At 43.0% G+C, this 27,741-nt stretch overlaps 1 protein-coding gene and 8 non-coding genes across 10 annotated transcripts; 4 read left to right on the plus strand and 5 right to left on the minus strand.

Moving 5' to 3' along the window:
* Positions 1-1,718: 1,718 nt before the first annotated feature.
* On the minus strand, positions 1,719-1,790 carry trnap-cgg (transfer RNA proline (anticodon CGG)). Its single transcript has one exon. It is a non-coding gene; the product is annotated as a tRNA-Pro (tRNA).
* A 583-nt stretch (positions 1,791-2,373) lies between these two features.
* trnaa-ugc (transfer RNA alanine (anticodon UGC)) lies at positions 2,374-2,445 on the plus strand. The gene has a single exon. It is a non-coding gene; the product is annotated as a tRNA-Ala (tRNA).
* Positions 2,446-4,202: 1,757 nt separating this feature from the next.
* Positions 4,203-4,274, minus strand: trnap-cgg (transfer RNA proline (anticodon CGG)). The gene has a single exon. It is a non-coding gene; the product is annotated as a tRNA-Pro (tRNA).
* A 1,177-nt stretch (positions 4,275-5,451) lies between these two features.
* On the minus strand, positions 5,452-5,523 carry trnap-cgg (transfer RNA proline (anticodon CGG)). The gene has a single exon. It is a non-coding gene; the product is annotated as a tRNA-Pro (tRNA).
* A 584-nt stretch (positions 5,524-6,107) lies between these two features.
* trnaa-ugc (transfer RNA alanine (anticodon UGC)) lies at positions 6,108-6,179 on the plus strand. Its single transcript has one exon. It is a non-coding gene; the product is annotated as a tRNA-Ala (tRNA).
* A 1,756-nt stretch (positions 6,180-7,935) lies between these two features.
* Positions 7,936-8,007, minus strand: trnap-cgg (transfer RNA proline (anticodon CGG)). The gene has a single exon. It is a non-coding gene; the product is annotated as a tRNA-Pro (tRNA).
* A 584-nt stretch (positions 8,008-8,591) lies between these two features.
* trnaa-ugc (transfer RNA alanine (anticodon UGC)) lies at positions 8,592-8,663 on the plus strand. Its single transcript has one exon. It is a non-coding gene; the product is annotated as a tRNA-Ala (tRNA).
* An 11,139-nt stretch (positions 8,664-19,802) lies between these two features.
* Positions 19,803-19,874, minus strand: trnap-agg (transfer RNA proline (anticodon AGG)). The gene has a single exon. It is a non-coding gene; the product is annotated as a tRNA-Pro (tRNA).
* A 3,704-nt stretch (positions 19,875-23,578) lies between these two features.
* On the plus strand, positions 23,579-27,525 carry ccdc174 (coiled-coil domain containing 174). 2 transcript variants are annotated; one of them, XM_056750643.1, is made up of 11 exons: positions 23,579-23,700; positions 23,906-24,010; positions 24,089-24,189; positions 24,443-24,501; positions 24,633-24,780; positions 24,868-24,963; positions 25,063-25,199; positions 25,353-25,447; positions 25,528-25,657; positions 25,785-25,946; positions 27,128-27,525. In XM_056750643.1, exons 1-11 carry the CDS (start codon positions 23,659-23,661, stop codon positions 27,436-27,438), a joined length of 1,386 nt encoding a protein of 461 aa, XP_056606621.1. In that variant the 5' UTR covers positions 23,579-23,658; the 3' UTR covers positions 27,439-27,525. The 2 variants fall into 2 exon arrangements, with proteins under 2 accessions (XP_056606621.1, XP_056606622.1); XM_056750644.1 differs by having other exon boundaries at positions 25,528-25,651.
* Positions 27,526-27,741: the final 216 nt, after the last annotated feature.

The raw sequence follows: 27,741 nt of genomic DNA on the forward strand, positions 1-27,741 counted from the left end.
TTGAGCTTTTGACCTAGAATAAATGTCAACATACATCGATCACGCCACCAGTGGTAGACTGCATGTGTCAGCCTACGGCGGTGTTTTCATTTAGGTTTCGCGAAGCAGCCAAATAGAGCACAGGTCTTTGTGGGATTTTTGAGGTCCTTTGCTCCATGCCCAGCATCTACAAACGTTTTATTTTTGTAAGCAAAGTTGAGCAGCTGCCTTGGCGAGTCTTGAACTAAGTGTCTTACAGTATTTCCCTTTTGGCTTGGTTTCACAGACAAGGTTTAAACCTACTTCCTGACTAAAGTGCATTGGTTGATTGATCTGTCTTGATTCAAAACAGCTTGCTCCGACCAATCTAGCAACCGTGGCCCAATATGTGTGTTTTCCATGACAAACACGCTTGTGCCATCTCAAACGTGTGGAGATGTAGCTTAGTGGTAGAGCGCATGCTTCGCATGTGTGAGGGCTTGGGATCAATCATCAGCATCTCCACGTTGTTTCCTGTATGGAGGTTAAGCAGCTGCATTGCTGATCCTTAGCGTCTGACAATACTTCCCTGGAGCCCAGATTCACAAGGTAAGGCTTGCGACTGAATGTATTGTTTGGGCCCTCTAATCGAAAATAGCTTTTCTCTGTCACACGAGCAGTGCTTCCCTAAGCCTTTGATCGTCCGGGGTTAAATCCCAGGATCTCCAACACGTTACCTATATTTTTTTAAAACACGCAGATCCATTGTTGATTATCGAACTGATTTTCGTTCAATATTCGCCTTTCACTCATTTCACAGACAAAGCTTAAGCCTAGTTTTCGACTGAAATACATCGAGTGGGCCATCTCAATTTAAAAAAAGCTTGCCCCGATGAATCTGACAACATCCCCCTGAAACTTTTGTTTTTCAATTATTTCTGAAAATAGACTTTTACACAGAGGCACTTTCATGTTGGATTAGAGAAGAGCGATGCACAAACGATTGCGATCAAATTTTAAGCACAAAGTTCCCTTGAATGTCTTTGTATGCTTCAGTTTTAGGATTTGTACTCTCAGTAATGATTAAAGTGTTTAAATACGTTCGTTAGCAGGGGGTATTCAGAGACTTTTGTACACATAACGAATTATACAGTACTGCCCTATGGGGTGGTTTCACAACGCAAGGCTAAAGCCAAGTATCAGACTCAAATAAATTAGTTGGGCTCTCTAACTGAACCCAGCTTGCATTGACATATCGAGCAATGTATCCGTAGACCTTTGGTCTACCATGACTATAAAAAATCCCGTCAAACCCAGCTACACGGAGATGAATCTCAGTGGGAGTTTTGCATGTATGAGTCTCTGTTTTTTTTCCATCATCTCCGAGTGCTTTCTTGTTGTAAGCAAAGTCTTCCAGCTTCGTTAAACACACTTACAACAAGTAAGTTGTATGGATGCAGGCTGCAGAGCTCGTTTTGGATTTAATCCCGGGACCTTTCGCATCCAAAGCTAGACTCAACTCCCTAGACCAACGAGCCACGAAGTCAAACACCGGTCAAAGAGATTAGAAAAACAACTTGTTCTTAGTACCGGAAAAAGCTCCCATGTGGATTGCATAGTGCACGAAGTAGAGAAATGGGACACACTTTGTGGATTATTACAATGACTCCATGTGTTGTCTTGCAGATACAACCAATCTTTCGAGAAACCTCCTGGAGGATCATACACTGCCAATCAAGAACTATGATTCAATGACAGGAGGGCTCGTCCGGGATTTGAACCCGGGACCTCTCGCACCCGAAGCGAGAATCATACCCCTAGACCAACGAGCCACGTTAAGCAGACGACAAAAAAAGCTGGCTCGACGTGATCGCTTGAGAACACCTATTTCTTTGAACCGGAAGATGCTCCCATGTGGAACGTGTAGTGAACGAAGTAGAGAGACTACGAACGTGAAATTTATTCTGAACTATCAGAGTCGTTGTGAAGCGCCTGCCGAAACGTTGACGGATGATAAAGAAGTATATTATCTTTGACAGCAATGAGCATCGTTCAATATTCGCCTTTCACACATTTCACAGACAAAGCTTAAGCCTAGTTTTCTCATAAAATACATTGATTGGGCCGTCTCAATTGAAAAAAGCTTGCCCCGACGAATCTGGCAACATTTCCCTGAAACTTTTGTTTTTCATTTCTTTCTGAAACCAGACTTTTACACAGAGGTACTTTCGTGTTGGATTAGAATTCAATATTCCCCTTTCACAAATTTCAAAGACAAAGCATAAGCCCAGTTGCAGACTATATTACACCGATTGGGCCGTGTTAACTAAAAAACGCTTGCTCTGACCTATTTAGCCACATCTGCTCAATCCCCAGGTTTTACATTCGTTTATCAAACACAGTCACTGGCAGTTTGGGGATGTAGCTCAGTGGTAGAGCGCATGCTTTGCATGTATGAGGTCCTGGGTTCAATACCCAGCATCTCCAGTTGCTTTCTTGTCGTGAGCAAAGATGAACAGCTTCGCATTGAGCTTTTGACCTAGAATGAATGTCAACATACATCGATCACGCAACCAGTGGTAGACTGCATGTGTCAGCCTACGGCTGTGGTTTCATTTAGGTTTCGCGAAGCAGCCAAATAGAGCACAGGTCTTTGTGGGATTTTTGAGGTCCTTTGCTCCATGCCCAGCATCTACAAACATTTTATTTTTGTAAGCAAAGTTGAGCAGCTGCCTTGGCGACTCTTGAACTAAGTGTCTTACAGTATTTCCCTTTTGGCTTGGTTTCACAGACAAGGTTTAAACCTACTTCCTGACTAAAGTGCATTGGTTGATTGATCTGTCTTGATTCAAAACAGCTTGCTCCGACCAATCTAGCAACCGTGGCCCAATATGTGTGTTTTCCATGGCAAACACGCTTGTGCCATCTCAAACGTGTGGAGATGTAGCTTAGTGGTAGAGCGCATGCTTCGCATGTGTGAGGGCTTGGGATCAATCATCAGCATCTCCACGTTGTTTCCTGTATGGAGGTTAAGCAGCTGCATTGCTGATCCTTAGCGTCTGACAATACTTCCCTGGAGCCCAGATTCACAAGGTAAGGCTTGCGACTGAATGTATTGTTTGGGCCCTCTAATCGAAAATAGCTTTTCTCTGTCACACGAGCAGTGCTTCCCTAAGCCTTTGATCGTCCGGGGTTAAATCCCAGGATCTCCAACACGTTACCTATATTTTTTTAAAACACGCAGATCCATTGTTGATTATCGAACTGATTTTCGTTCAATATTCGCCTTTCACTCATTTCACAGACAAAGCTTAAGCCTAGTTTTCGACTGAAATACATCGAGTGGGCCATCTCAATTTAAAAAAAGCTTGCCCCGATGAATCTGACAACATCCCCCTGAAACTTTTGTTTTTCAATTATTTCTGAAAATAGACTTTTACACAGAGGCACTTTCATGTTGGATTAGAAAAGAGCGATGCACAAACGATTGCGATCAAATTTTAAGCACAAAGTTCCCTTGAATGTCTTTGTATGCTTCAGTTTTAGGATTTGTACTCTCAGTAATGACTAAAGTGTTTAAATACGTTCGTTAGCAGGGGGTATTCAGAGACTTTTGTACACATAACGAATTATACAGTACTGCCCTATGGGGTGGTTTCACAACGCAAGGCTAAAGCCAAGTATCAGACTCAAATAAATTAGTTGGGCTCTCTAACTGAACCCAGCTTGCATTGACATATCGAGCAATGTATCCGTAGACCTTTGGTCTACCATGACTATAAAAAATCCCGTCAAACCCAGCTACACGGAGATGAATCTCAGTGGGAGTTTTGCATGTATGAGTCTATGTTTTTTTTCCATCATCTCCGAGTGCTTTCTTGTTGTAAGCAAAGTCTTCCAGCTTCGTTAAACACACTTACAACAAGTAAGTCGTATGGATGCAGGCAGCAGAGCTCGTTTGGGATTTAATCCCGGGACCCCTCGCATCCAAAACAAGACTCATATCCCTAGACCAACGAGCCACGAAGTCAAACACCGGTCAAAGAGATTAGAAAAACAACTTGTTCTTAGTACCGGAAAAAGCTCCCATGTGGATTGCATAGTGCACGAAGTAGAGAAATGGGACACACTTTGTGGATTATTACAATGACTCTATGTGTTGTCTTGCAGATACAACCAATCTTTCGAGAAACCTCCTGGAGGATCATACACTGCCAATCAAGAACTATGATTCAATGACAGGAGGGCTCGTCCGGGATTTGAACCCGGGACCTCTCGCACCCGAAGCGAGAATCATACCCCTAGACCAACGAGCCACGTTAAGCAGACGGCAAAGACAGCTGGCTCGACGTGATCGCTTGAGAACACCTATTTCTTTGCGACCCATGTGGAACGTGTAGTGAACGAAGTAGAGAGACTACGAACGTGAAATTTATTCTGAACTATCAGAGTCGTTGTGAAGCGCCTGCCGAAACGTTGACGGATGATAAAGAAGTATATTATCTTTGACAGCAATGAGCATCGTTCAATATTCGCCTTTCACACATTTCACAGACAAAGCTTAAGCCTAGTTTTCTCCTAAAATACATTGATTGGGCCGTCTCAATTGAAAAAAGCTTGCCCCGACGAATCTGGCAACATTTCCCTGAAACTTTTGTTTTTCATTTCTTTCTGAAACCAGACTTTTACACAGAGGTACTTTCGTGTTGGATTAGAAAAGAGCGATGCACAAACGATTTTGATCAAATTTTAAGCACAAAGTTCCCTTGAATGTCTTTGTATGCTTCAGTTTTAGGATTTGTACTCTCAGTAATGACAAAAGTGTTTAAATACGTTCGTTAGCAGGGGGTATTCAGAGACTTTTGTACACATAACGAATTATACAGTACTGCCCTATGGGGTGGTTTCACAACGCAAGGCTAAAGCCAAGTATCAGACTCAAATAAATTAGTTGGGCTCTCTAACTGAACCCAGCTTGCATTGACATATCGAGCAATGTATCCGTAGACCTTTGGTCTACCATGACTATAAAAAATCCCGTCAAACCCAGCTACACGGAGATGAATCTCAGTGGGAGTTTTGCATGTATGAGTCTCTGTTTTTTTTCCATCATCTCCGAGTGCTTTCTTGTTGTAAGCAAAGTCTTCCAGCTTCGTTAAACACACTTACAACAAGTAAGTCGTATGGATGCAGGCAGCAGAGCTCGTTTGGGATTTAATCCCGGGACCCCTCGCATCCAAAGCAAGACTCATATCCCTAGACCAACGAGCCACGAAGTCAAACACCGGTCAAAGAGATAAGTAAAACAACTTGTTCTTAGTACCGGAAAAAGCTCCCATGTGGATTGCATAGTGCACGAAGTAGAGAAATGGGACACACTTTGTGGATTATTACAATGACTCCATGTGTTGTCTTGCAGATACAACCAATCTTTTGAGAAACCTCCTGGAGGATCATACACTGCCAATCAAGAACTATGATTCAATGACAGGAGGGCTCGTCCGGGATTTGAACCCGGGACCTCTCGCACCCGAAGCGAGAATCATACCCCTAGACCAACGAGCCACGTTAAGCAGACGACAAAAAAAGCTGGCTCGACGTGATCGCTTGAGAACACCTATTTCTTTGAACCGGAAGATGCTCCCATGTGGAACGTGTAGTGAACGAAGTAGAGAGACTACGAACGTGAAATTTATTCTGAACTATCAGAGTCGTTGTGAAGCGCCTGCCGAAACGTTGACGGATGATAAAGAAGTATATTATCTTTGACAGCAATGAGCATCGTTCAATATTCGCCTTTCACACATTTCACAGACAAAGCTTAAGCCTAGTTTTCTCATAAAATACATTGATTGGGCCGTCTCAATTGAAAAAAGCTTGCCCCGACGAATCTGGCAACATTTCCCTGAAACTTTTGTTTTTCATTTCTTTCTGAAACCAGACTTTTACACAGAGGTACTTTCGTGTTGGATTAGAATTCAATATTCCCCTTTCACAAATTTCAAAGACAAAGCATAAGCCCAGTTGCAGACTAAATTACACCGATTGGGCCGTGTTAACTAAAAAACCGCTTGCTCTGACCTATTTAGCCACATCTGCTCAATCCCCAGGTTTTCCATTCGTTTATCAAACACAGTCACTGGCAGTTTGGGGATGTAGCTCAGTGGTAGAGCGCATGCTTTGCATGTATGAGGTCCTGGGTTCAATCCCCAGAATCTCCAGTTGCTTTCTTTTCGTGAGCAAAGTTGAACAGCTTCGCATTGAGCTTTTGACCTAGAATAAATGTCAACATACATCGATCACGCCACCAGTGGTAGACTGCATGTGTCAGCCTACGGCGGTGTTTTCATTTAGGTTTCGCGAAGCAGCCAAATAGAGCACAGGTCTTTGTGGGATTTTTGAGGTCCTTTGCTCCATGCCCAGCATCTACAAACGTTTTATTTTTGTAAGCAAAGTTGAGCAGCTGCCTTGGCGACTCTTGAACTAAGTGTCTTACAGTATTTCCCTTTTGGCTTGGTTTCACAGACAAGGTTTAAACCTACTTCCTGACTAAAGTGCATTGGTTGATTGATCTGTCTTGATTCAAAACAGCTTGCTCCGACCAATCTAGCAACCGTGGCCCAATATGTGTGTTTTCCATGACAAACACGCTTGTGCCATCTCAAACGTGTGGAGATGTAGCTTAGTGGTAGAGCGCATGCTTCGCATGTGTGAGGGCTTGGGATCAATCATCAGCATCTCCACGTTGTTTCCTGTATGGAGGTTAAGCAGCTGCATTGCTGATCCTTAGCGTCTGACAATACTTCCCTGGAGCCCAGATTCACAAGGTAAGGCTTGCGACTGAATGTATTGTTTGGGCCCTCTAATCGAAAATAGCTTTTCTCTGTCACACGAGCAGTGCTTCCCTAAGCCTTTGATCGTCCGGGGTTAAATCCCAGGATCTCCAAGACGTTACTTATATTTTTTTAAAACACGCAGATCCATTGTTGATTATCGAACTGATTTCCGTTCAATATTCGCCTTTCACTCATTTCACAGACAAAGCTTAAGCCTAGTTTTTGACTAAAATACATCGAGTGGGCCATCTCAATTGAAAAAAGCTTGCCCCGATGAATCTGAAAACATTCCCCTGAAACTTTTGTTTTTCAATTATTTCTGAAAATAGACTTTTACACAGAGGCACTTTCATGTTGGATTAGAAAAGAGCGATGCACAAACGATTGCGATCAAATTTTAAGCACAAAGTTCCCTTGAATGTCTTTGTATGCTTCAGTTTTAATATTTGTACTCTCAGTAATGACTAAAGTGTTTAAATACGTTCGTTAGCAGGGGGTATTCAGAGACTTTTGTTCACATAACGAATTATACAGTACTGCCCTATGGGGTGGTTTCACAACGCAAGGCAAAAGCCAAGTATCAGACTCAAATAAATTAGTTGGGCTCTCTAACTGAAGCCAGCTTGCATTGACATATCGAGCAATGTATCGGTAGACCTTTGGTCTACCATGACTATAAAAAATCCCGTCAAACCCAGCTACACGGAGATGAACCTCAGTGGGAGTTTCGCATGTATGAGTCTCTGTTATTTTTCCATCATCTCCGAGTGCTTTCTTGTTGTAAGCAAAGTCTTCCAGCTTCGTTAAACACACTTACAACAAGTAAGTCGTATGGATGCAGGCAGCAGAGCTCGTTTGGGATTTAATCCCGGGACCCCTCGCATCCAAAGCAAGACTCATATCCCTAGACCAACGAGCCACGAAGTCAAACACCGGTCAAAGAGATTAGAAAAACAACTTGTTCTTAGTACCGGAAAAAGCTCCCATGTGGATTGCATAGTGCACGAAGTAGAGAAATGGGACACACTTTGTGGATTATTACAATGACTCTATGTGTTGTCTTGCAGATACAACCAATCTTTCGAGAAACCTCCCGGAGGATCATACACTGCCAATCAAGAACTATGATTCAATGACAGGAGGGCTCGTCCGGGATTTGAACCTGGGACCTCTCGCACCCGAAGCGAGAATCATACCCCTAGACCAACGAGCCACGTTAAGCAGACGACAAAGACAGCTGGCTCGACGTGATCGCTTGAGAACACCTATTTCTTTGCACCGGAAGATGCTCCCATGTGGAACGTGTAGTGAACGAAGTAGAGAGACTACGAACGTGAAATTTATTCTGAACTATCAGAGTCGTTGTGAAGCGCCTGTCGAAACGTTGACGGATGATAAAGAAGTATATTATCTTTGACAGCAATGAGCATTGTTCAATATTCGCCTTTCACACATTTCACAGACAAAGCTTAAGCCTAGTTTTCTCCTAAAATACATTGATTGGGCCGTCTCAATTGAAAAAAGCTTGCCCCGACGAATCTGGCAACATTTCCCTGAAACTTTTGTTTTTCATTTCTTTCTGAAACCAGACTTTTACACAGAGGTACTTTCGTGTTGGATTAGAATTCAATATTCCCCTTTCACAAATTTCAAAGACAAAGCATAAGCCCAGTTGCAGACTAAATTACACCGATTGGGCCGTGTTAACTAAAAAACCGCTTGCTCTGACCTATTTAGCCACATCTGCTCAATCCCCAGGTTTTCCATTCGTTTATCAAACACAGTCACTGGCAGTTTGGGGATGTAGCTCAGTGGTAGAGCGCATGCTTTGCATGTATGAGGTCCTTGGTTCAATCCCCAGCATCTCCAGTTGCTTTCTTGTCGTGAGCAAAGTTGAAAAGCTTCGCATTGAGCTTTTGACCTAGAATAAATGTCAACATACATCGATCACGCAACCAGTGGTAGACTGCATGTGTCAGCCTACGGCCGTGTTTTCATTTAGGTTTCGCGGAGCAGCCAAATAGAGCACAGGGGCCCGTTCTTCGTACGTCGCTAACTCGGTTAGCTGGATTTGATTGTTGACGATTTGGCATGATCTTGGATTGTTTGGTTCTTGGACGCTCATCCTGGACTTGCTGTCATAGCAACAGGTTCGTAAGCTTGAACCTGCTCGGGAGCAGGCTTAGTTCATGTAAACAGGATTAGATTGCGGCTTTATAAGAGGAGGAGATAGGTAAGTCTATCGCAGTCATGTCTTGTCCATTTTTATGACAGCAACCTGTTGCGGAAGGTGCAAGAATAATTTGCAGAGCTTTTCGAATTAATCGTGTATTGCGGGATTGACAGGATCCTTTAGCTCAGCGCGATAGCGTCATTGTTGAGAGATACCGACCGTTTTTCTCGTGAGGGTGTTATTTACATCATTCATTTGTTGGAACCACACATTATGTGTTCAACATGGAGGAGGCGGGCTTTAACAACAGCACAGACTGTGTGCATTGGCCTGAGATTCTTTGCGAGTGGCACTTTCCTTTACACTATTGGAGATGCAGAGAACTTGGTGAAAAGTGCTGTCTGTCGTGCCATTCGCAAAGTTTACCTGGCGCTCAAGCAGTTTTCAGGGGCTTTTGTGGTATTTCCAAGCCCCTTAAGACCACAGGTTGTAAAGCAGGATTTTCTTGCTATTGCAGGTACATTTATAATTAATGACATGCAATCATGACCATACCAATAAGTATGACTAACAGTATGTGTCCTTCGGGCTTCCCTAACCTGAATGATGCCATAGACTGCACACACGTCCCCATCAAGGCCCCACCAGGCCCCAATGAGGGGGATTTTGTGAACCGAAAGGGGGTTCACAGTGTAAATGTGCAGGTAAATTACGATTACCATTTATAATATTCCTCTGATTAGTAATATATTACTTGAAAAAACAGTAATGAAATCAAAAAGTATGCAGTTGACTGACTAAAATCTCTTAGATGGTGTGTGACTGTTCCATATCACCAATGTGGAAGCAAAATGGCCAGGATCAGTGCATGAGTCAAGAATTTTCAGAGAGTCACATTTACGCACATTATTTGAACGTGGTAAGGGAACATACATTTCAAGCTCACAGTATTATACACAGTATTATGCTGAGCCTAACAGAACTGCATTTTTCCATTATACAGGGGATTTTGACGGGATCCTGCTTGGAGACAGGGGCTATGCCTGCAGGCAGTATTTTATGACGCCCTTCCCTGAGCCAAACCCGTTACAATGCAGCTCTAGCCAGGACAAGGGCACGCACTGAAATGACCTTTGGGCAACTAAAGGGAAGTCTGAGGGTTGCACCTGATAGGGCCTGTGACATTGTTTCATGTGCCATTTTGCATAACATTGCCACCATCAGAAAGGACCCCTGTGGTGAGGGTGCAGCCTGATGATGACCTCCAGCCAGTGCACTTGGACCAACCTAGTGGCAGAGCTGCACGGGACAGAATTGTGGAACACCATTTTTGAATTTCATAAAAGACAAGACAAATATGCTTAGAGTTTTATTGAAAATATTCTTTATAAAGAAAAGCCAGCAAGTCATCTTTTGCCTGCAATAAGAGATAGTTATGTTAAGTCAGAAATACTATGTGTGAAATAGTTTATTAGCACTTTCTCTGAAGGTCCTTTTGAAGTAACTATCTCCAGTGCAATTTTTTCTCTTTTTCAAGTTGTCGAGTTCTATTTCGACTCTTAATTTGTATTTTTTTCAACTCAAAATACTCAATTTTCTGTTTAAGATGCCATTTATATAGGGTACGGATGTCCCCCTGTGTAATTTCATGAAAAAAAAGGGTCAAAACATGCCTCATGCAACAAAAGTAAAAGTACAACACTGCCCCACCACTGTATCAGCTTCTTTGTGCAGACTGTTCTGGAAGCCTTTCTGTAGGTGTGGATTCCTGCAACTCATGTTGCAGACAGAAAGAATAGGTACACAAGTATATACAAATTAGGGTACAGTTATTTATGCACTTACAGGTTCTTCCTCCAAAGGACAATCTGAGAGGGTTTCTTCACTGTCCTGTGCAATGGAAATAAATGGGTATTACAAAGTGTTGCACTCTTTCCTTTTGATGTAAAGTTAGAAAAACACAACTTACTGCATATGCTTCAGCCACCACTTGCTTGGGAACAGGTAAAAGTGTTGGTGTATTATCTAAAACTGCACAAAAGAAGGGGGACATAATGTCATTATAATTAACTACACTGTAGACAAAATTGTGATTAATAACTGATGGCAACATATTTCATATGAACTAAAAGTTTAGAAGTTTTCACTTTCACAAACATTTCAAATGACTGTACCAGCCATTTGGATTATACTTCATTTAATGCAGCAACGAACCATTTTACAGTGTACTAAGAGAATTGATAGCTCATTTAGCCTACCAGTAATGAAAGGAGTGGCTGCTACTGGTCCCTGGTTTTGGGTCTAAGGAAGAGCTGCCCCCAGGGATGCCCTCCACAATGGGTCGGTTTGAATTCAACCCAAGGGCCAGCTCTTCTGCTGGGGTATATTGTTGGGGTGCAGGACCACCACCTGTTTTTTTTCTTTCAGCCTTTTTCTTGGTGGCTGTTATAGACAAACACATCATTTAACAGTGGCTTTTAAAAAGAGGAAAAAAGTGGCTTTTTAAAATAAGGACTGTATAAGAAGTAAAGGCTACCATTTTGTAGAATCTTTTTGTACTTCACTTACTTGTTCCCATGTTCTAGTGGGTCCCGTGGTGGCTCTGACATAAAAGAACAAAGTTGATGAATAAAAAAAATAAAAAAATGCACAAATACATACAGTAGAAAGTGATAGAAACATCTAACATGGACACCACTTACGCATTTAATTTGTCTGCTACTTTTTGCCATCCCTCTCTCCTGGCTTTTGCAGACTTTGAGGTGTTCCCTGGTGTTTTAATTAAACTTTCAAATTCGGCATAACCTTCCATTAAAAGCTCTTGTTCTGCTTGGGAGAAAACTAAGCGCGTTCTTTAGCCATGCTGCACAGCCAATAACAGCGTTGCTGATCATTGTTTCTACCATCGATACATATCCCCTTTTAAACAAGCGCATGAACGAGCAATTATTTCAGATAACTCAATTCAGCGATAGTAATCATAAGCGGCAGGTGTGTTCGAAGAACCCAATTAGCCGGATCATGATTAGCACGATGATATCATCTTGGATGTGTCATTTGACCTCGGATGTAATAACGATGTACGAAGAACGGGCCCCAGGTCTTTGTGGGATTTTTGAGGTCCTTTGCTCCATGCCCAGCATCTACAAACGTTTCATTTCTGTAAGCGAAGTTGAGCAGCTGCCTTGGCGAGTCTCGAACTAAGTGTCTTACAGTATTTCCCTTTTGGCTTGGTTTCACAGACAAGGTTTAGACCTACTTCCTGAATAAAGTGCACTGGTTGATTGCACTGTCTTGACTCAAAAGCTCCTCGCTCCGACCTATCTAGCACCGCGGCACAATACGTGTGTTTTCCACGACAAACACGCTCATGCCATTGCAGACGTGGGGGGATGTAGCTCAGTGGTAGAGCTACTGGTTCGGCACCACCTTATCTTAAATCGCTAATGCGGACATATGTACCCGCCAGATCCCTACGCTCTGCAAACGAACGACGTCTTGTGGTGCCATCCAGTAAAGGTAAAAAATCTCTCTCGCGCACCTTCTCCGGATCTGTTCCACCTATGTGGAATGATCTGCCCACTACTACAAGATCTGCAGATTCTGTAGCCATCTTTAAGAAACGCCTGAAAACACATCTCTTCCGCCAACATCTGACTGATCTGTTCTGACTCTTTTCTTCTCTACTCTTTTCTTCTCTACTCTAATGTGTGTTTAAAGAGTATCTAATGTGATACTCTTTATGTGACCGTTTATTTCACCATGTCTCTTCAAACTACGGCAAGATTGTTAGTACAAAATAAACATTACGTTACGAGTCACCACTAGAGGTCTCCCTTTGCCCAGATAAACAACAGAACGTCACACTCCCCGCTTGTTATAATGTATTATAACACTATTCATTTTTTACAAGAAGAACAACTTCTGAGACTGGTCTAGAATACACCCTTTGGGTACCCTGTCTAACCACCCTCACATCTATTTTGCGAACTTTAGAGTCTTTGCTTGGAATGGCGTTCACCACCACTCCGACAGGCCATTCATTCCGCTTGACCTGTGCATCCTTGAGCAGCACAACATCTCCTTCGCTCAGGTTTGGCTTGTCCACGTGCCACTTTCTCCTTGATTGGAGTGACACCAGGTATTCTTGACGCCAGCGTTTCCAGAATGCGTCGGCCAACGCCTGTACTTGCTTCCACTGCTTGCCGTATAGGTCTTTAAGGTCATACTCTCCCACGGGTGGCAACACTGGGTCGACTTTCTGTGTAAGCAACATGGCAGGTGAGAGGACTGTGGGCATGTCTGGATCGGATGACACCGGAACAAGGGGTCTAGCATTCATAATGGCCATGACTTCAGACATGAGTGTGCTCAGAACTTCATGAGACAGGTGCGCAGTGTTTGTTTTTAACAGCAGTGCATCCAGTATTCTACGAGCAATGCCTATCATTCGCTCCCACACACCACCCATATGAGAGGAATGGGGAGGATTAAATGTCCAAGTGCTGCTTTGATCGTGAAGGTAAGTATTCAGTTCTTGGTCATCAGATTTGATCTGAAGTTCCTTGCATGCCCCTATGAAGTTTGTTCCCCGGTCAGAACGAAACAGGCGGACGGAACCACGGACAGCTGTGAATCTCCTTAGTGCATTGACAAAGCTTGAAGAGGACAGAGACTCGAGCACTTCGATATGCACAGCTCTTGTTACCATGCAAGTAAAGATGACTGCCCAACGTTTATTCTCTGCAATGCCGCCACGGGTTCGTCTTGAGCTTATGGTCCATGGGCCAAACACATCGCGCCTACATTTGTGAACGGAGGACCTGGGTCGAGTCGTTCAACAGGTAGGTTTTACATTTTTTGTTCTTCCATTCTTCCTCTCAGCTTATTACAGGTCACACATCTATGTATGATACTTGACACCAGTCTCTTGCCTCCAATCAGCCACAGTCCAGCAGAGCGAACAGCACCCTCTGTCAGATGTCTTCCCTGATGAGCAACGCTTGCATGGTAGTGCCTCACCAATAAGGTTGCTACATGGTGTTTTCTAGGTACAATGATTGGGTGTTTCTCTTCCCAGGGTATGTCAGCCAAAGAAATGCGTCCTCCAACTCTCAGCAGGCCGTCCATATCCACAATTGGATTCAGTTTCCTGAGAGGGCTTGACTTTTGGATGACTTCACCTCTGGAAAGGCATTTAATCTCCTCAGCAAACGTGTCTTGTTTAGCATTTCTGATAACTATTAGTTTTGCTTGGGTAAGCTCATCTGTATTGTTGGTTGAGCCCTTTGCACAGGACCTGGCTTTCTGTATGAGCTTGGTAACGGCTCGAATGAGTGACTTCCAGCTGGAGAAGTGTTCAAATCGGTTTGACCCCAGCTCGCTTCCGAAGGCCTTGGTTATGAAGGCTTGGACCTGTGGGCGTATGTCTGCATCTGCTTCAGGGTCAATGAGCTCAAACTCCTCTGGCTGTGAGGTGTCTTTGGCTAAGAAGGCGGGGCCTTTGAACCAGTTGGTGTCTTTCAACATGGCTGCTGGCACTGAGCGAGTCCCATGGTCTGCAGGGTTGTGTTCTGTACTAACAAAGTGCCATTGTTCAGGGTTTGTTGACTTTCTGATGCGAGTGACTCTGTTAGCGACATATACATAGAATCTTCTGTTTGTGTTGTTGATGTAGCCCAATACAATACGGCTGTCTGTGTAGAATGTGACTTTGTGGATGTCTATGTCGAGTTCTTCTGTAATTAAGTCTGCCATTTCAACAGCTAGGACAGCAGCACAAAGTTCGAGCCGTGGAATAGTGTGCGGGGGATGAGGAGCCAGCTTTGCCTTGCCCATGAGAAATCCAATGTGAGCATGTCCTTTTTCATCTGTTGCTTTGAGATAGGCCACTGCTGATATGGCCATAGTGGAGGCGTCGGAGAAGAGGCAGAGTTCTCTGTGTTTTGTGGAACACAAAGAAACAGACAAATAGGTTCTTTCAATCTGAAGCTGTTCTAGCTCACAGGGTGAGTCCCTCCACATTCTCCATTGTTCCTCTTTTAGCGCTGGCAGAGGAGCGTCCCATTCAGCTTGTTCTGCAGACAGCTCCCTGACTAAGGCCTTTCCTTGAATTGTGACAGGTGCCACAAGACCCAGGGGGTCGTAAAGTCCATTGACTGTAGACAGGATTCCCCTTCTAGTAAATGGCTTCTTCTCTCTGGATACACAGAAGGTGAACGTGTCTGACTGCAAGTTCCAGGTGAGTCCCAAACTGCGCTGCAGTGGCAAGGGGTCAGCAGTTAGCTCTAGATTGACCAGGTTTTTGGCCCGCTCCTCAGGCGGAAAGGCTTCCATCACAGCACGGCTGTTAGAGGCAATTTTGTGTAGCTTGATGCTTGACTCTGATAACATTTCTTTTGTGTTTTTCAGTACGGCGATGGCCTTTTCATCGGTGGGGAATGAGGAAAGCCCATCGTCAACATAGAAGTTTCTCATGACGAACTGCTTAGCTTCACTGCCATGTTCCTTTTCTCCATCTACAGCTGCTCTTCTCAGGCCGTAGATGGCTACCGCAGGGGAAGGAGAGTTGCCAAAAACATGCACTTTCATGCGGTACTCAATGATGTGTTTGTTTTGCTTGTTGTCTTCAAACCACAAAAATCTTAAAAAATCACAATGTTTCTCTTGGACAATAAAGCAATAGAACATCTGCTGCACATCTGCAGTTACCGCTACAGGCTCTCTGCGGAAGCGCATGAGGACCCCCAGTAAGGTGTTGTTCATGTCAGGCCCACTGAGAAGAACGTCATTGAGGGAGGTGCCTTCATGCTTAGCACTGGAATCAAACACTACGCATATTTGGTCCTTTTTCTGTGGGTGATAAACACCGAATATTGGTAGGTACCAGCATTCTTGTTGTGGCCTTAGCACTGGGGCAGGCTCTGCTTGGTCAGCATCAAACATTGCTTGCATGAAGTTGAAGAAGTGCTCTTTCATGCCATGTTTCTTCTCCAGCATGCAGCGGAGGGAGGCGAGGCGGTTGACAGCATGCCGTCTGTTGTTGGGCAGCCGCGGCCTGTTTGGCTTGAATGGTAGCGGTGCTACCCAGCAGTTTGCTTCGTCTATGTATACCTCCTTATCCATGAGATCAAGGAACAACTCATCTTCGATGGACAGGGCAAGCTGGTTGTCACGCTGTGTTCTTTGAAACACATCTCTGCCCAGGCTGTCTGTTTCATTGGCTGTATGGGAGGCACATGGAGAAGTGTGGGGTAGTACAGCGTTGTCAAACTTCTCTCTAACCATTAAGCTGCTGGTGCATGGGCTGAGGATGGAGTGGCGTCCACTTGTCAGCACACTGGTTCTAAAGACGCTAGCAGTAGTGGTTTTGTGTGTTCTTCCTAGACATACATCTCCAATTATCACCCATCCAAGGTCGAGTTGTTGGGCAAATGGTGCGTTGTGCGGCCCATTACATTGTTCCCGCACTTTGTGCAGCCGTATTATGTCTCGCCCAAGGAGAAGAAGGATGGACGCGTCAGGCTCCAGGGCTGGGATTTTGTCTGACAGGTGCTTGAGGTGAGGATGATGTTTGGCTACCTCTGGTGATGGTATTGCATGTCGCACTCGATCAGAGTAGGCAAGGGAATGTGGAAGTTGCCATCCACTGACTCCACTATGAAGTTACTGGCGCGTCGCCCTGCTGTATCCACCACTCCTGAGCATGTCTTCAGCGTGTACCTTGATCCTGCACCTTGAATTCTGAAATGTTCAAAGAATTTTGTTCTTCCAAGGAACTTGTTGCTCTGTTCGTCTAGAACAATGTAGGTCTTCATGGCTATGTCTCTTTGGCCAGCAGGATACACTAATGCTAGACAGATTTTTGAGCAGGATTTTGACGTGTTCTTACTCCCACAGATTTCCGTGCATTTGGATGTCACCGACGGAATGGTCTCCAGTGGCTGCCGCTCCCTGCTGTGTTCCACGGTACTCACATAGACATCAGTTTTCCATGGGGTGGGCCCTGGATGTAGCGCTGATGGGTGTTTGTCACTGTTTCACTCCTGACACAGCAGAGGCCTGTTACAGTCCTTAGCGACATGAGTGGATGAAGCACAGCACTTGAAACCGATGTGTTTTTCTTTAAGGTACGCTTTCCTTTCATCCAGAGTTTTGTTTCTGAAGCCACAACATTTTCTCAATGGATGGGGCTTGTTATGTAAAGGGCATTGTTTGTCGGGATCCTCATGTTTCCTGACGGCTGTTGTATTATCGCTGTCGCTGCCACTTGTAGAGATTTCTCTCCTTCTCACAGCAACTGAAGTTCTCACGTGATGACTGGCTGGCTGGAAAACACTCTTTTCTGTCTTTGTTGCACACCATGCTCCTGTTATGCTGGCAAAGCTGGGATCGTTGCGTGTTTTTGCCTGTTCACAGACAAAGTTGACGAAGACTGCAAAAGGAGGATATGGCACTCTGTATTGATCCTTGTAATGCGATCCTACAGTAATCCACCTCTCTTGTAGGTTGTGAGGGAGTTTCTGGACTATTGGGTTCACTCCGCGCGAGGTGCTCATCTGCTCTGGCTGCTTCAAGTTCCATGAGAATGTCTCCCAATTCTCTTAGCTTGTGGTTTTCTTTAACTGAGATCTTAGGAAAATCTTCCACCTTTTTCAAAAGAGCGTTTTCAATCACCTCAGGTGAGCCGTAGACGTCTTCCAGCCTTTGCCATAACATCTTGAGGCCCGTGAGTACATTGTGAATGTATACCGCTCTGATCCTTTTAGCTTGCTCAGATGACGAAGGCCCAAGCCATTTGCACAGCAAATCAAGTTCCTCCCTGGCGGTGAGTTTCAGTTCATCAGTAGAGCTGATAAATGATGCCTTCCAGGCCCAGTAGTTCTCCGGCTTGTCATCAAACTTCAGTAGGCCTGAACTCACCAGCTCTCGTCGTATCAGGTACTTCCCTAGGTCTGTTGCGGCCACTGTACTTGGTGGGGTTGTGTTATACGTAGGGAATGACTGTGCATAGTAAGGCTGGGGAGGCTTGAACTCACCACTGATTTGTTTTACATCGTGGGGGAGCTCTCTGTAGCTGAATGAATTTCTATGTGCCGTGCTGGGTACCTGACTTGGGTTCCAGGTGGTTTCTCCTCTGCGCCAGTGATGACGAGTCGGCTCAATAAACTCATGGTCACTAATTTCAATTGGTGACGCGTTGCCCTGTTTCTCACATCTGTTTGCTTCACTGCTGTCCATGGAAGGCTGTCGCACTGGTGAATGTGAGGTGGTCTGTGGTCTTGCATCTGATTGTGAGACCAAATTTACTGTGTCGTCTGCTTTTGCACTCCGATTAGGCTGGTAACCCGGACGTGTAGTAGGAATCTGCATTGAAACATTTTCACTATAATTTTCGACTGGAGTTAGAGGCACTGTATTAGTTTTAATTTGCTGGAGTGAATCTGACAGTTCGTTTTCTTCTTCAGCAACTGCTTCAAGACATTCCGCTTCAGCGTTAGCAGCCGCTGCTGCCCTTGCTAATTTCAGTTCATGCAGACTGGCGTTTAGAATGGCTTGTTGTTTCATTAGCTCTGCCTCTTCTCTAGCGAATGCAAACTCTGCACGTGCGGCTTCTGCTTTAGCCCGTGCTTTCAATGCTAAGGAATTAGCTACAGATTGTCTGCTTGTTCTTGAGCAGTTGGGTATTTGTGATCTTGTTTCCATTTCATCAAAATCCTCTTCTTCTTTTCTACTTACAGATTGACGAACGCTGACCGTTAGAAGAGATGCCTTTTTACTATTCTGCCCCTGCTTCTGTGTGTGGGTGACGTGGTCTAGCCCGTTACATTAGATCGGCAGATAGCTAACAGTTTCCCCAAGACAAAGAATGAAGCTTGTGTGTCTTGTCCAAAACTTTACTCAGGAAGCACTGTAAAATGACAAAATACAAAAATACATCTCAGTATTTTACTTAGGTGTAGACGTAATTGGAATATTGTCTGTTACAAGCATACAGAAACAAACGTGTTAGCTTAAGGCTAACTTCAATGGGAAATTCCGTTAAGATGCTAGCGTCTTAGCATAAACGATCAAAATACACATTTAGAACAAACGTAACCTTGTTAACAGAGAATTTCATTACAAGTATTCTTAGTACTTAATGACAAATAACTGTATGAGTTTGTACTTACATGCAAACGTTTTACTGGCCAACTTAAGTCCAGAGAGAAAATTATGGGACCGTTTATTTCACCATGTCTCTTCAAACTACGGCAAGACTGTTAGTACAAAATAAACATTACGTTACGAGTCACCACTAGAGGTCTCCCTTTCCCCAGATAAACAACAGAACGTCACAGCTTGCCTCGACCAATCTTGCATCATTTCCCTGACACTTTTGTTTTTCATTTCTTTCTGAACCTAGACTTTTACACAGAGGCACTTTCATGTTGGAATAGAAAACAGCGCTGCACAAGCGGTTGCCATCAAATTATAACCACACAGTTCCCTAGAATGTCTTTGTATGCTGCAGCGTTAGGATTTGTACTCACTGTAATGACCTAATTACGTTCGTTAGTAGGGGTTGTTCCGAGACTTTTGTACACATAGTGGATCATATAATACTTCCGTAAGGGCTGGTTTCGCAACGCAAAGCTAAAGCCAAGTTTCAGACTCAAATTAATTAGTTAGGCTCTGTAACTGAACACATCTTGCATTGACGTATAGAGCAATGTATCCCCTGACCTTGGGTCTTGCAAAACACTCGACCGGTGTCAACCAGATACAACCAATCCTGACAGGAACCTCCTGTAGGATTAAACACTGCCAACCACGAACTATTATTCAATTAAGCAGGGCTTGTCCGGGATTTGAACCCGGGACCTCTCACACCCTAAGCGAGAATCATACCCCTAGACCAACAAGCCACATTATCAATTAAAACTTGCAGTTTTAAGCACACTTCAAAGGGAGCTGGGCTGACCTGATCGCTTGAGAACACCTATTTCTTTGTACCCAAAGATGCTCCCGTGTGGATTGCACGGTGAAAGAATTAGAGAAGTAAGAAGCAATGCTCCGACACAAGATGTTATGGGCCCTCATTGTGTAATAAGTCTACAGTGGGGATAAGAAACATGTTAAATACACTTGGTCGAAGCCAATTTAATGGGGATGTCGCCCAGTTACATAGCCCATGCTTGCATGTATGAGGTTCTGGCTTCATTACTCGGTTCGAACATGTTGCTTGTTTAAAAATTCAAGCAGCTGCTTGGTCGATGTTCGAAATTAAACATTGTTCAATATATCCATATGACGCATTTCACAGACAAAGCATAATTCCAAGTGGCAGACTAAATGACACAGATTCCTCCATAATTGTATACAAACGCACAGCATGGCAGTGTGAGGATGTAGCTCAGTGGTAGAGCGCATGCTTTGCATGTACGAGGTCCTGGGTGCAATCCCCAGCATTTCCAAGTTTTTACTTGTCTGACGTTGCATTGCTGAACTTAAGAGTCTTGCGGTTAACATGGATTGTCTAGGCTCTCTAACCGAAAACAGCTTTACCGGACATAACGAACAATGCTTCCCTAAACGTATCTTCAAACGGGAGTATAAAAAGCCATTGTCTTCATCTTTGCATGTATGAGCCTCTCGGTTCCATCCCACGATCTTCAAGACGTTGCTCATTAAAAAAATAAAGCAGGTACATTGTTGATCTTTGAACTGAGCATCGTTCAATATTCCCATTTCACACATTCCACAGACAAAGCATAAGCCCAGTTGCAGACTAATTTTCAACGATTTGAACGTGTACACTAAAAATCGCTTGCTCTGACCTATTAAGCCACATCTGCCCAATCGCCAGGTTTTCCGTTACTCTATAAAACACACTCGCTGATATTGGGGATCTAGCTCAGTGGTAGAGCGCATGAGGTCCTGGGTTCAAGCCCCAGCATCTCCAGTTGCCGTTTTGTCATTAGCAAAGTTGATCAGCTTCGTATTGGGCTTTGGCCTAGAAGAAATCACATCAAGCACTCAACCGGTGGCAGTCTGCTTATGACAGTGTTTTCATTTAGATTTCGCGGAGCATCCAAATAGAGCACAGGCCTTTGTGGGACGTGAGAGGTCCTTTGCTCCATTCCCAGCATCTACAAACGTTTCATTTTTGTAAGCGAAGTTGAGCAGCTGCCTTGGCGAGTCTCGAACTAAGTGTCTTACAGTATTTCCCTTTTGGCTTGGTTTCACAGACAAGGTTTAAACCTACTTCCTGAATAAAGTGCACTGGTTGATTGCACTGTCTTGACTCAAATGCTCCTCGCTCCGACCTATATAGCACCGCGGAGAGAGTCAGCAGCACCAAATTCCTGGGGTGCACATCACAGAGGATCTCACCTGGACAACCTACACCATGTCACTCTCCAAGAAGGCACAACAGCGCCTATACTTTCTCCGCCAGCGGAAAAGAGCAAGTCCCCCTCCAGCGATCCTCACCACTTTCTTCAGGGGAACCATTGAGAGTGTGCTGACCAGCTGTGTCACTGTCTGTTACGGAAACTGTACTGCAGAAGATCGCAATACCCTCCAGCGGACAGTGAACACAGCTGCAAAGATCATCGGTGCCCCTCTCCCCTCCATCCTGGACATCTTCATCTCACGATGCTCCAGCAAAACCAACAGCATCGTGAAGGACCCTACCCACCCCTCCCCTCCCACAGTCTCTTCCAGCTCCTACCATCAGGAAGATGTTACCGGAGTATCAGAGCCCGCTCTGCCAGACTTCACAACAGCTTTTTCCCCCAAGCTGTGAGAGCTCTGAACTCAAATCACCCCGCCCCTCTCTGATCCCCCCCATACAACCATCCCCTACGTCACTCCCCCCCCCTCTCTCTATTCGCACTAGACACTTTTCACACACTGCTGTGTGTACACAATCTCACAAAAGACTCAGGAACATTTGTATGTTTACATTCTCATGCATTACAAATCCTCCTGCACTGTTCCCCAGCCAAGCTGCTTGACCCACAATGTTCTCTTGCACATGTACAGTATTCATCTGAACTATTTGTATAGTTTGTATTTTTTTTTATTATGTATAGAAAAGCATTCTATTATAGTATAGTTTGTATTTTTTACACATAGTATATTTATTGTCAAACTATCAGTAGGATAGTTATGTATGCCTGTATATATGTAGCACCATGGTCCTGTGAGGCATGACATTTCGTTCCACTGTATGTCCCCACATGTAGCGGAATGACAATAAAGCTCGAACTGAACTGAACTGAGAATTCGCAAAGCGTTGGATTGTTCACCCACTAACAGGAGCTGGGTTTAGACCGTCATGAGACAGGTTAGTTTTACCCTACTGGTGCCGTGTTGTTGCAACAGTAATCCTGCTCAGTACGAGAGGAACCGCAGGTTCAGACATTTGGTTCGTGCGCTTGGCTGAGGAGCCACTGGCGCGAGGCTACCGTCTGTAGGATTATGACTGAACACCTCTAAGTCAGAAACCCTCCTGAAGGCAGTGATACTGCAGCGCTGCGGGAAGCTCGATAGGCCACAGATAGGCCGGGTGCCTCTTCCCCGGTGGAGAGCTTGACGCAACAGGACACAACAGGATACAATTGACCTATGACTTTTACTGCCCTTATCTTTTATGTTGTATACTTTGACATAATTTTTATATATATATATATATATATATAAATATGTATAACCGGAACGCTCTGCACCATTGTAAGCCGGGTCGGTCCGGCATGGGAGTCGGGCACTCTAGCGAGGAGTCTCTAGTGTCTGTCGCTAGAGCGTCCTTGAGGCCGGGGAGTGAGGTTTACTTACTGCACAGCACTTCACTAGCTTGCCTCCATTAACTATTTATATATACATATATAAAAAAAAACAAATGGCTCTGTTTGTTTGGTAAAATAAGGCAAGTTTCACATTAAGTGATATATCCCAAGTTGATCACAGTTCATAGATAACTAAAAACGTGGTTATTTTTTTATTTCTTGATTTACAAAAAATAAGTAATAAACACTGGTTTATGAGTTTACTTTTAGATCAACAGTGGTGGCGAAAGGTCGTCGAGTTTCGAAACGTAAATATCAAGTGACTTAGCCCTTTTGCGACTGCTGTATGCTGTGCTTAAATGTGACAGGGCTAAAGTGTTCACAGAGTGGGCCTTTAGCCTCAATAACAGGTGTGCTTTTTACCCAAAATAACATACATTTAGGATGTTACACTAAAATATATGTGGTCGTTTTAACAATTCTAGTTGGCTATACATATATATTTTTTTTTATTAGAGTAGAGCCCTGAGGTGTTCTCAGTACTCATGGCCTTTAATATTTTGGCTTTCATCACTTCAAATGTTGGTTTTGCTTCTGTAAAAAAACAAATATTCAAAATTTGGTTGATTTAGCACAGAATGGACCATTTGTATTTATATACAAAATTTGGTTTTATATTGTGAATAAATAATAATATTTATGTGTAATTTATATGTGATTATGATTTGTAATGTTTTCATATTCGTAAAAGTGTAACAAGTTTAAATTGTGATGACTGGTTTTAGGTAAAGATATATATTCTTGTTATGTTAACTCCAATACAGTAGAGGGCAGATTCCCCGTTTAACAACATTGTTTGTTACATCGGTTTACCCTGTACATCTAGCATGTACTGAATCTAAAGAATTTACAGTTAGATATGGATAAAAAGAAGAAACAGTATAATGTTACAGCTTCATCGGTGAGTAGTGGTATGTGAAGGTGTTGTTCTGGGCGAGATTTACAGATTTAGCTTCATTTTTACGCTGAAAGCAGTTAACGTTAGCTTAGCAAGACATTTGCTGGTGAACTTGTCTTCTGTGGTTGTTTGATAAACTATCATGATTGCTTGGTCGTTTTCAGCATTTTGGATAACGTTTAACTGTTAGTTTTATTCTGTATTTCAGCTGGTTGATTTGAAAGCAGAATTATATCGGAAACAGGAGGCATTTAAGCACGACCGACTTGGCCAAGATGCCGGAGCTCCACAGAAGCCCAAGACCAAAATTAAAGTAAGGCGCAGTTACATGTAATAAGTGTATTATTTCATAAAAACTGTGTTGTGTTTGATCGGTCGTGTGTGTTCTCAGAAGCCAAATGTCTGGTGTAAACAAAATGAAGGAGTGAATGCGCGCGCGCAGAAGGACATTCAGCAGACCACGGAGGAAGAAGTCACCTTAGATAAATCCAGGTAAGTGAAAAATGAAAACTGGACTTATTATACGAATCATAGACAAGTTCTCCACTATTAAGGTTAAGGTTTATGTAAAACCATATGAAAGAAACACAATATTTATTTTGTATTTATTCTTTTAAACTATGTAACAATAGGTATATCATCATTATATCAGAATAAATAACACTGTTAACATTCATATATACATATCTATTATGTAAAGTGCAGTTCTGTTATTGCTCACCAGATGCATTTTTCTTATACTCAGACAGAAATTGCAAGAAAAGGCACGTCTTTATGAACAGATGACAAAGGGAGATTTCCCAGGTATAGGGTGGCTGGCAGGCATTCCTTAAATCTTTAATTCGATATCTTTTATTAATTGGAACACTTCATTAGACATTTTTTAGCCTCACAATAAACATAAAGCTATCAAACAAGGCATTTTGTCTTTTTAGATGAGGAGACTGAAAGTCTTTACCTAGTGGACTTTACCCAAAAGATTATCAATCAGAGGAAAGAAACGTATGTAACAGAAGACCGTGATGAGCAGGTCTCCGAGGTGAACATCCAAATTCCACCTCCGCTGAATGCAGATGAGGAATGGTATGTATAAACATTTATTTTACACATGAAGACGCAAAAAGATTTGCATTTCAATTTCAGTTGCTTAACTTGTTCTTCTTCTGTAAGGGTGGACTATGTTGATGCCTTAGGACGTTCACGAAGATGTCTGAGAAAAGATCTACCAGATTTTCAGAAAATGGACCAAGATCTTCAGAGCAAGAGGCAATTGAAATCTTCTGACCATGTCGTTATTTATTGGTACAGTAGTTACTAGACCACCTGCCTATTTAGCAAATTTCAAATTTGTGTCATTGTGTGCAGGGTGACTGGAGCTGACCGGACTCTGTTATCTGAGGACATGAGGAGGGAAATGCAAAGAGAAGAGTGGGAGAGAGAGGAGGAGGAACAGATGAAGAAACCTGTCGGGCCTATTCACTTTGAGGATATCAGAGAGCAAGGTGCCGAGTAGGCTTGATCTCACACTACACATACACTAAAACATTTTTATATGCACAGGACACATGGCTAATACTTGCTTATGAGAGAGTTTAAGCAAAGGCTGAATCAAATCTGCATAGCATCTCACTTTAAAATGTGTCTGTCTGTTTCAGAGGCCAGAGAGCTTGGGGTTGGTTATTTTGCTTTTTCCCAGGATGTAGAACAACGCAGAAAACAGAGAGAGACTCTTGACATGTTGAGAGACCAGGTCAGTATACTTAAAAATAATTATCTACAAAACAGAAATAATATAAATTAATTTTTCTCCGAATTCTCTTTTTCTCAAAGACCACAGATCAACGCAGCAAACGAGAACAACTTAAGGAGAAGAGAAAAGCTCAGCTTGAGGCTCGACTAGCTAAAGTAAGGATGAGGAGGATGAAGAAAGGCAAGCTGGAGCCAGAAGTTGAAGGCAATGGTGCATGTTCTTTGTTTGTTATGAAGCATACAGAGCATGTGGGACCTTATTTTGGTGATGCATTCTTAAATGTCCATGTGTATGTGGTTGTTTTTTGGCTAATTGGCTGATCTCTGCTCTCTTGTAGCTGGTGCCAGTGGTGCTCAGATTGATGATGATGAAAATGATGATGAAGCTGTAATCGGACCTCCGCTACCTGAGAAGGTTGCGAAAGTCGAGGTGGAGATCCAGGAGAGGAAGGACACTCAACCTGGCATTCCACACGTCAGAGAGTGGGACAGAGGCAAAGGTAATCTGGGGTTTACAGAACCTTAAACTAGGGATTCAACGGTTATAGATTTTGTTTATACGATTATAGTCTGAGGAATAATCATTATGACGATTATTATGCATGCATTGATTTCTACATTTTTACTGACCCTGACAAAAAAATGTACTTGCCTGCCGCAAAAAGTCATAAATAAATTATAATGTCTAGTTATTAGTTTGTATTTTTACATATGCAATCTTAATACATAAGATTATAATAACATAAAACTATAAGCCTAACTCTAATAATAGTCAATCAGTTCGTACATTTACAGTTAGTCATTTAACAGACGCTCTTATCCATCGCGAATTCACAAAGAGTTTTGGGAGCAATAAGCGCCAAAGGTGCGAATATAAAGTTACAGGTTTCAACAAAAGCTAGACCACTACCTGTTGAGAGAAAGAGAGATGAGAGTTTGTAAAATGAAAAATATTCACATGTCACAATGTCAAGTATTCACAGAAGAGATGGGTTTTAAGTAGTTTTTTTGAATGTTGTAAGAGATCTGGTTGACTGGACCGAGTTAGGAAGTAGTTGTGAATGAGAATGAGCGGGAAAGCGATTAACTGCCCTTATTGGAAGGCGATACAAGAGGCAGCTGGTTTGCTGAACCAGTACAAATTATGAGCATAGCATGTAATAAAGCAAACATACAAATAAAATAAACAGTGCTTTTTAGGTGTTTTAGGTTGCTCTAACTGTGGTTATTAGGAACAGAAACTGAATAAAGGAGTCAAATGTAGAATAACACTTCATAGTCTTCACAGTATACTGAAATGTGTATCAAACTATATTAAAGTTATTAAAGTTGATCAGCCAGGAGCATTGAGTCTGTTTTGACTTTGTTTTTTGTTGTTTGATGCCATTAAAACATATATTTATTATGCAGCTGGTGTAACTTTGTTTTAATTTTGTGCACGTTGCAACAGTTCTGTTTCGTGCAGCAGAAACATGCGGTGTAACGTAGCCTTCACGATTAATTAACCGTGATGTTTTTAAGCGCGGTTAATTGTTAATCTCGGTAATCGTTGTATCCCTTGCGTAAACTAGAACCTTTTGGATATTCCTCTTTTTCTTGTCATTTGCTTTAATATATGTTCAATTTTACTTTCATTTTGTGTTATGTTTAAAGTCTTACAATCAAACCTTTTGTTTTCCAGAGTTCTCCTGGGGTCAGTGGACAAGTCGCCGTCGGGACGAGCGTGATTCAGAGTTTGCTCCACCTTCTGCTTATTTCAAGGGGAATGACAGCCGAGCTGCAGAGAAGGGGCAGGGCAAAGCAAAACTTCCTTTTAAATGGTCCGAGTCCCAGAGGGCCACAGAAAGTGATACAGATAACACATCCACCCCAGCGCATGCTTCTAACATACCCACATGTACTCAATACCAACATATGCAACATCCACAACCACAGACGGATCACACACAGAGTTTAGATGACCTTTTATCGTTCTACAAACATGCTACTTGAACTGTGAATCTTGGAAGCAGTCATTATGCACATCTTTGTGGCGCAAATTTTTTATGAACTGTAGAATTAAAATATATAACCTTCTGATTTTCATGTGTTATCTGATCATTATGCTTATCTTTTTATTTGCTCTGTGTTAATACAGGACTTTATGCAGAATTTCTGGCAACAATTTATTCTATAAGATTTGACCATGAGACTTCACAATGTGCAAACAAATAATTAAAAACAGAGGTTGCCTTTTGTTCACAATAAAAGCATTTGTTTGTGTAACTGTAAATAATCTAGCCCCACTAATTTTAG

This window comes from Triplophysa dalaica, chromosome 6 (assembly GCF_015846415.1).
Source record: "Triplophysa dalaica isolate WHDGS20190420 chromosome 6, ASM1584641v1, whole genome shotgun sequence".
Taxonomy (NCBI): Eukaryota; Metazoa; Chordata; class Actinopteri; order Cypriniformes; family Nemacheilidae; genus Triplophysa; species Triplophysa dalaica.

Coding starts and splice junctions, on each gene's coding strand:
- ccdc174 (XM_056750643.1), top strand. CDS start 23,659: ATGGATAAAAAGAAGAAACAGTATAATGTTACAGCTTCATCG. Junction 24,781..24,867: donor CTGAATGCAGATGAGGAATG/GTATGTATAAAC, acceptor TTCTTCTGTAAG/GGTGGACTATGTTGATGCCT. Junction 25,947..27,127: donor AGAGTGGGACAGAGGCAAAG/GTAATCTGGGGT, acceptor TTTGTTTTCCAG/AGTTCTCCTGGGGTCAGTGG.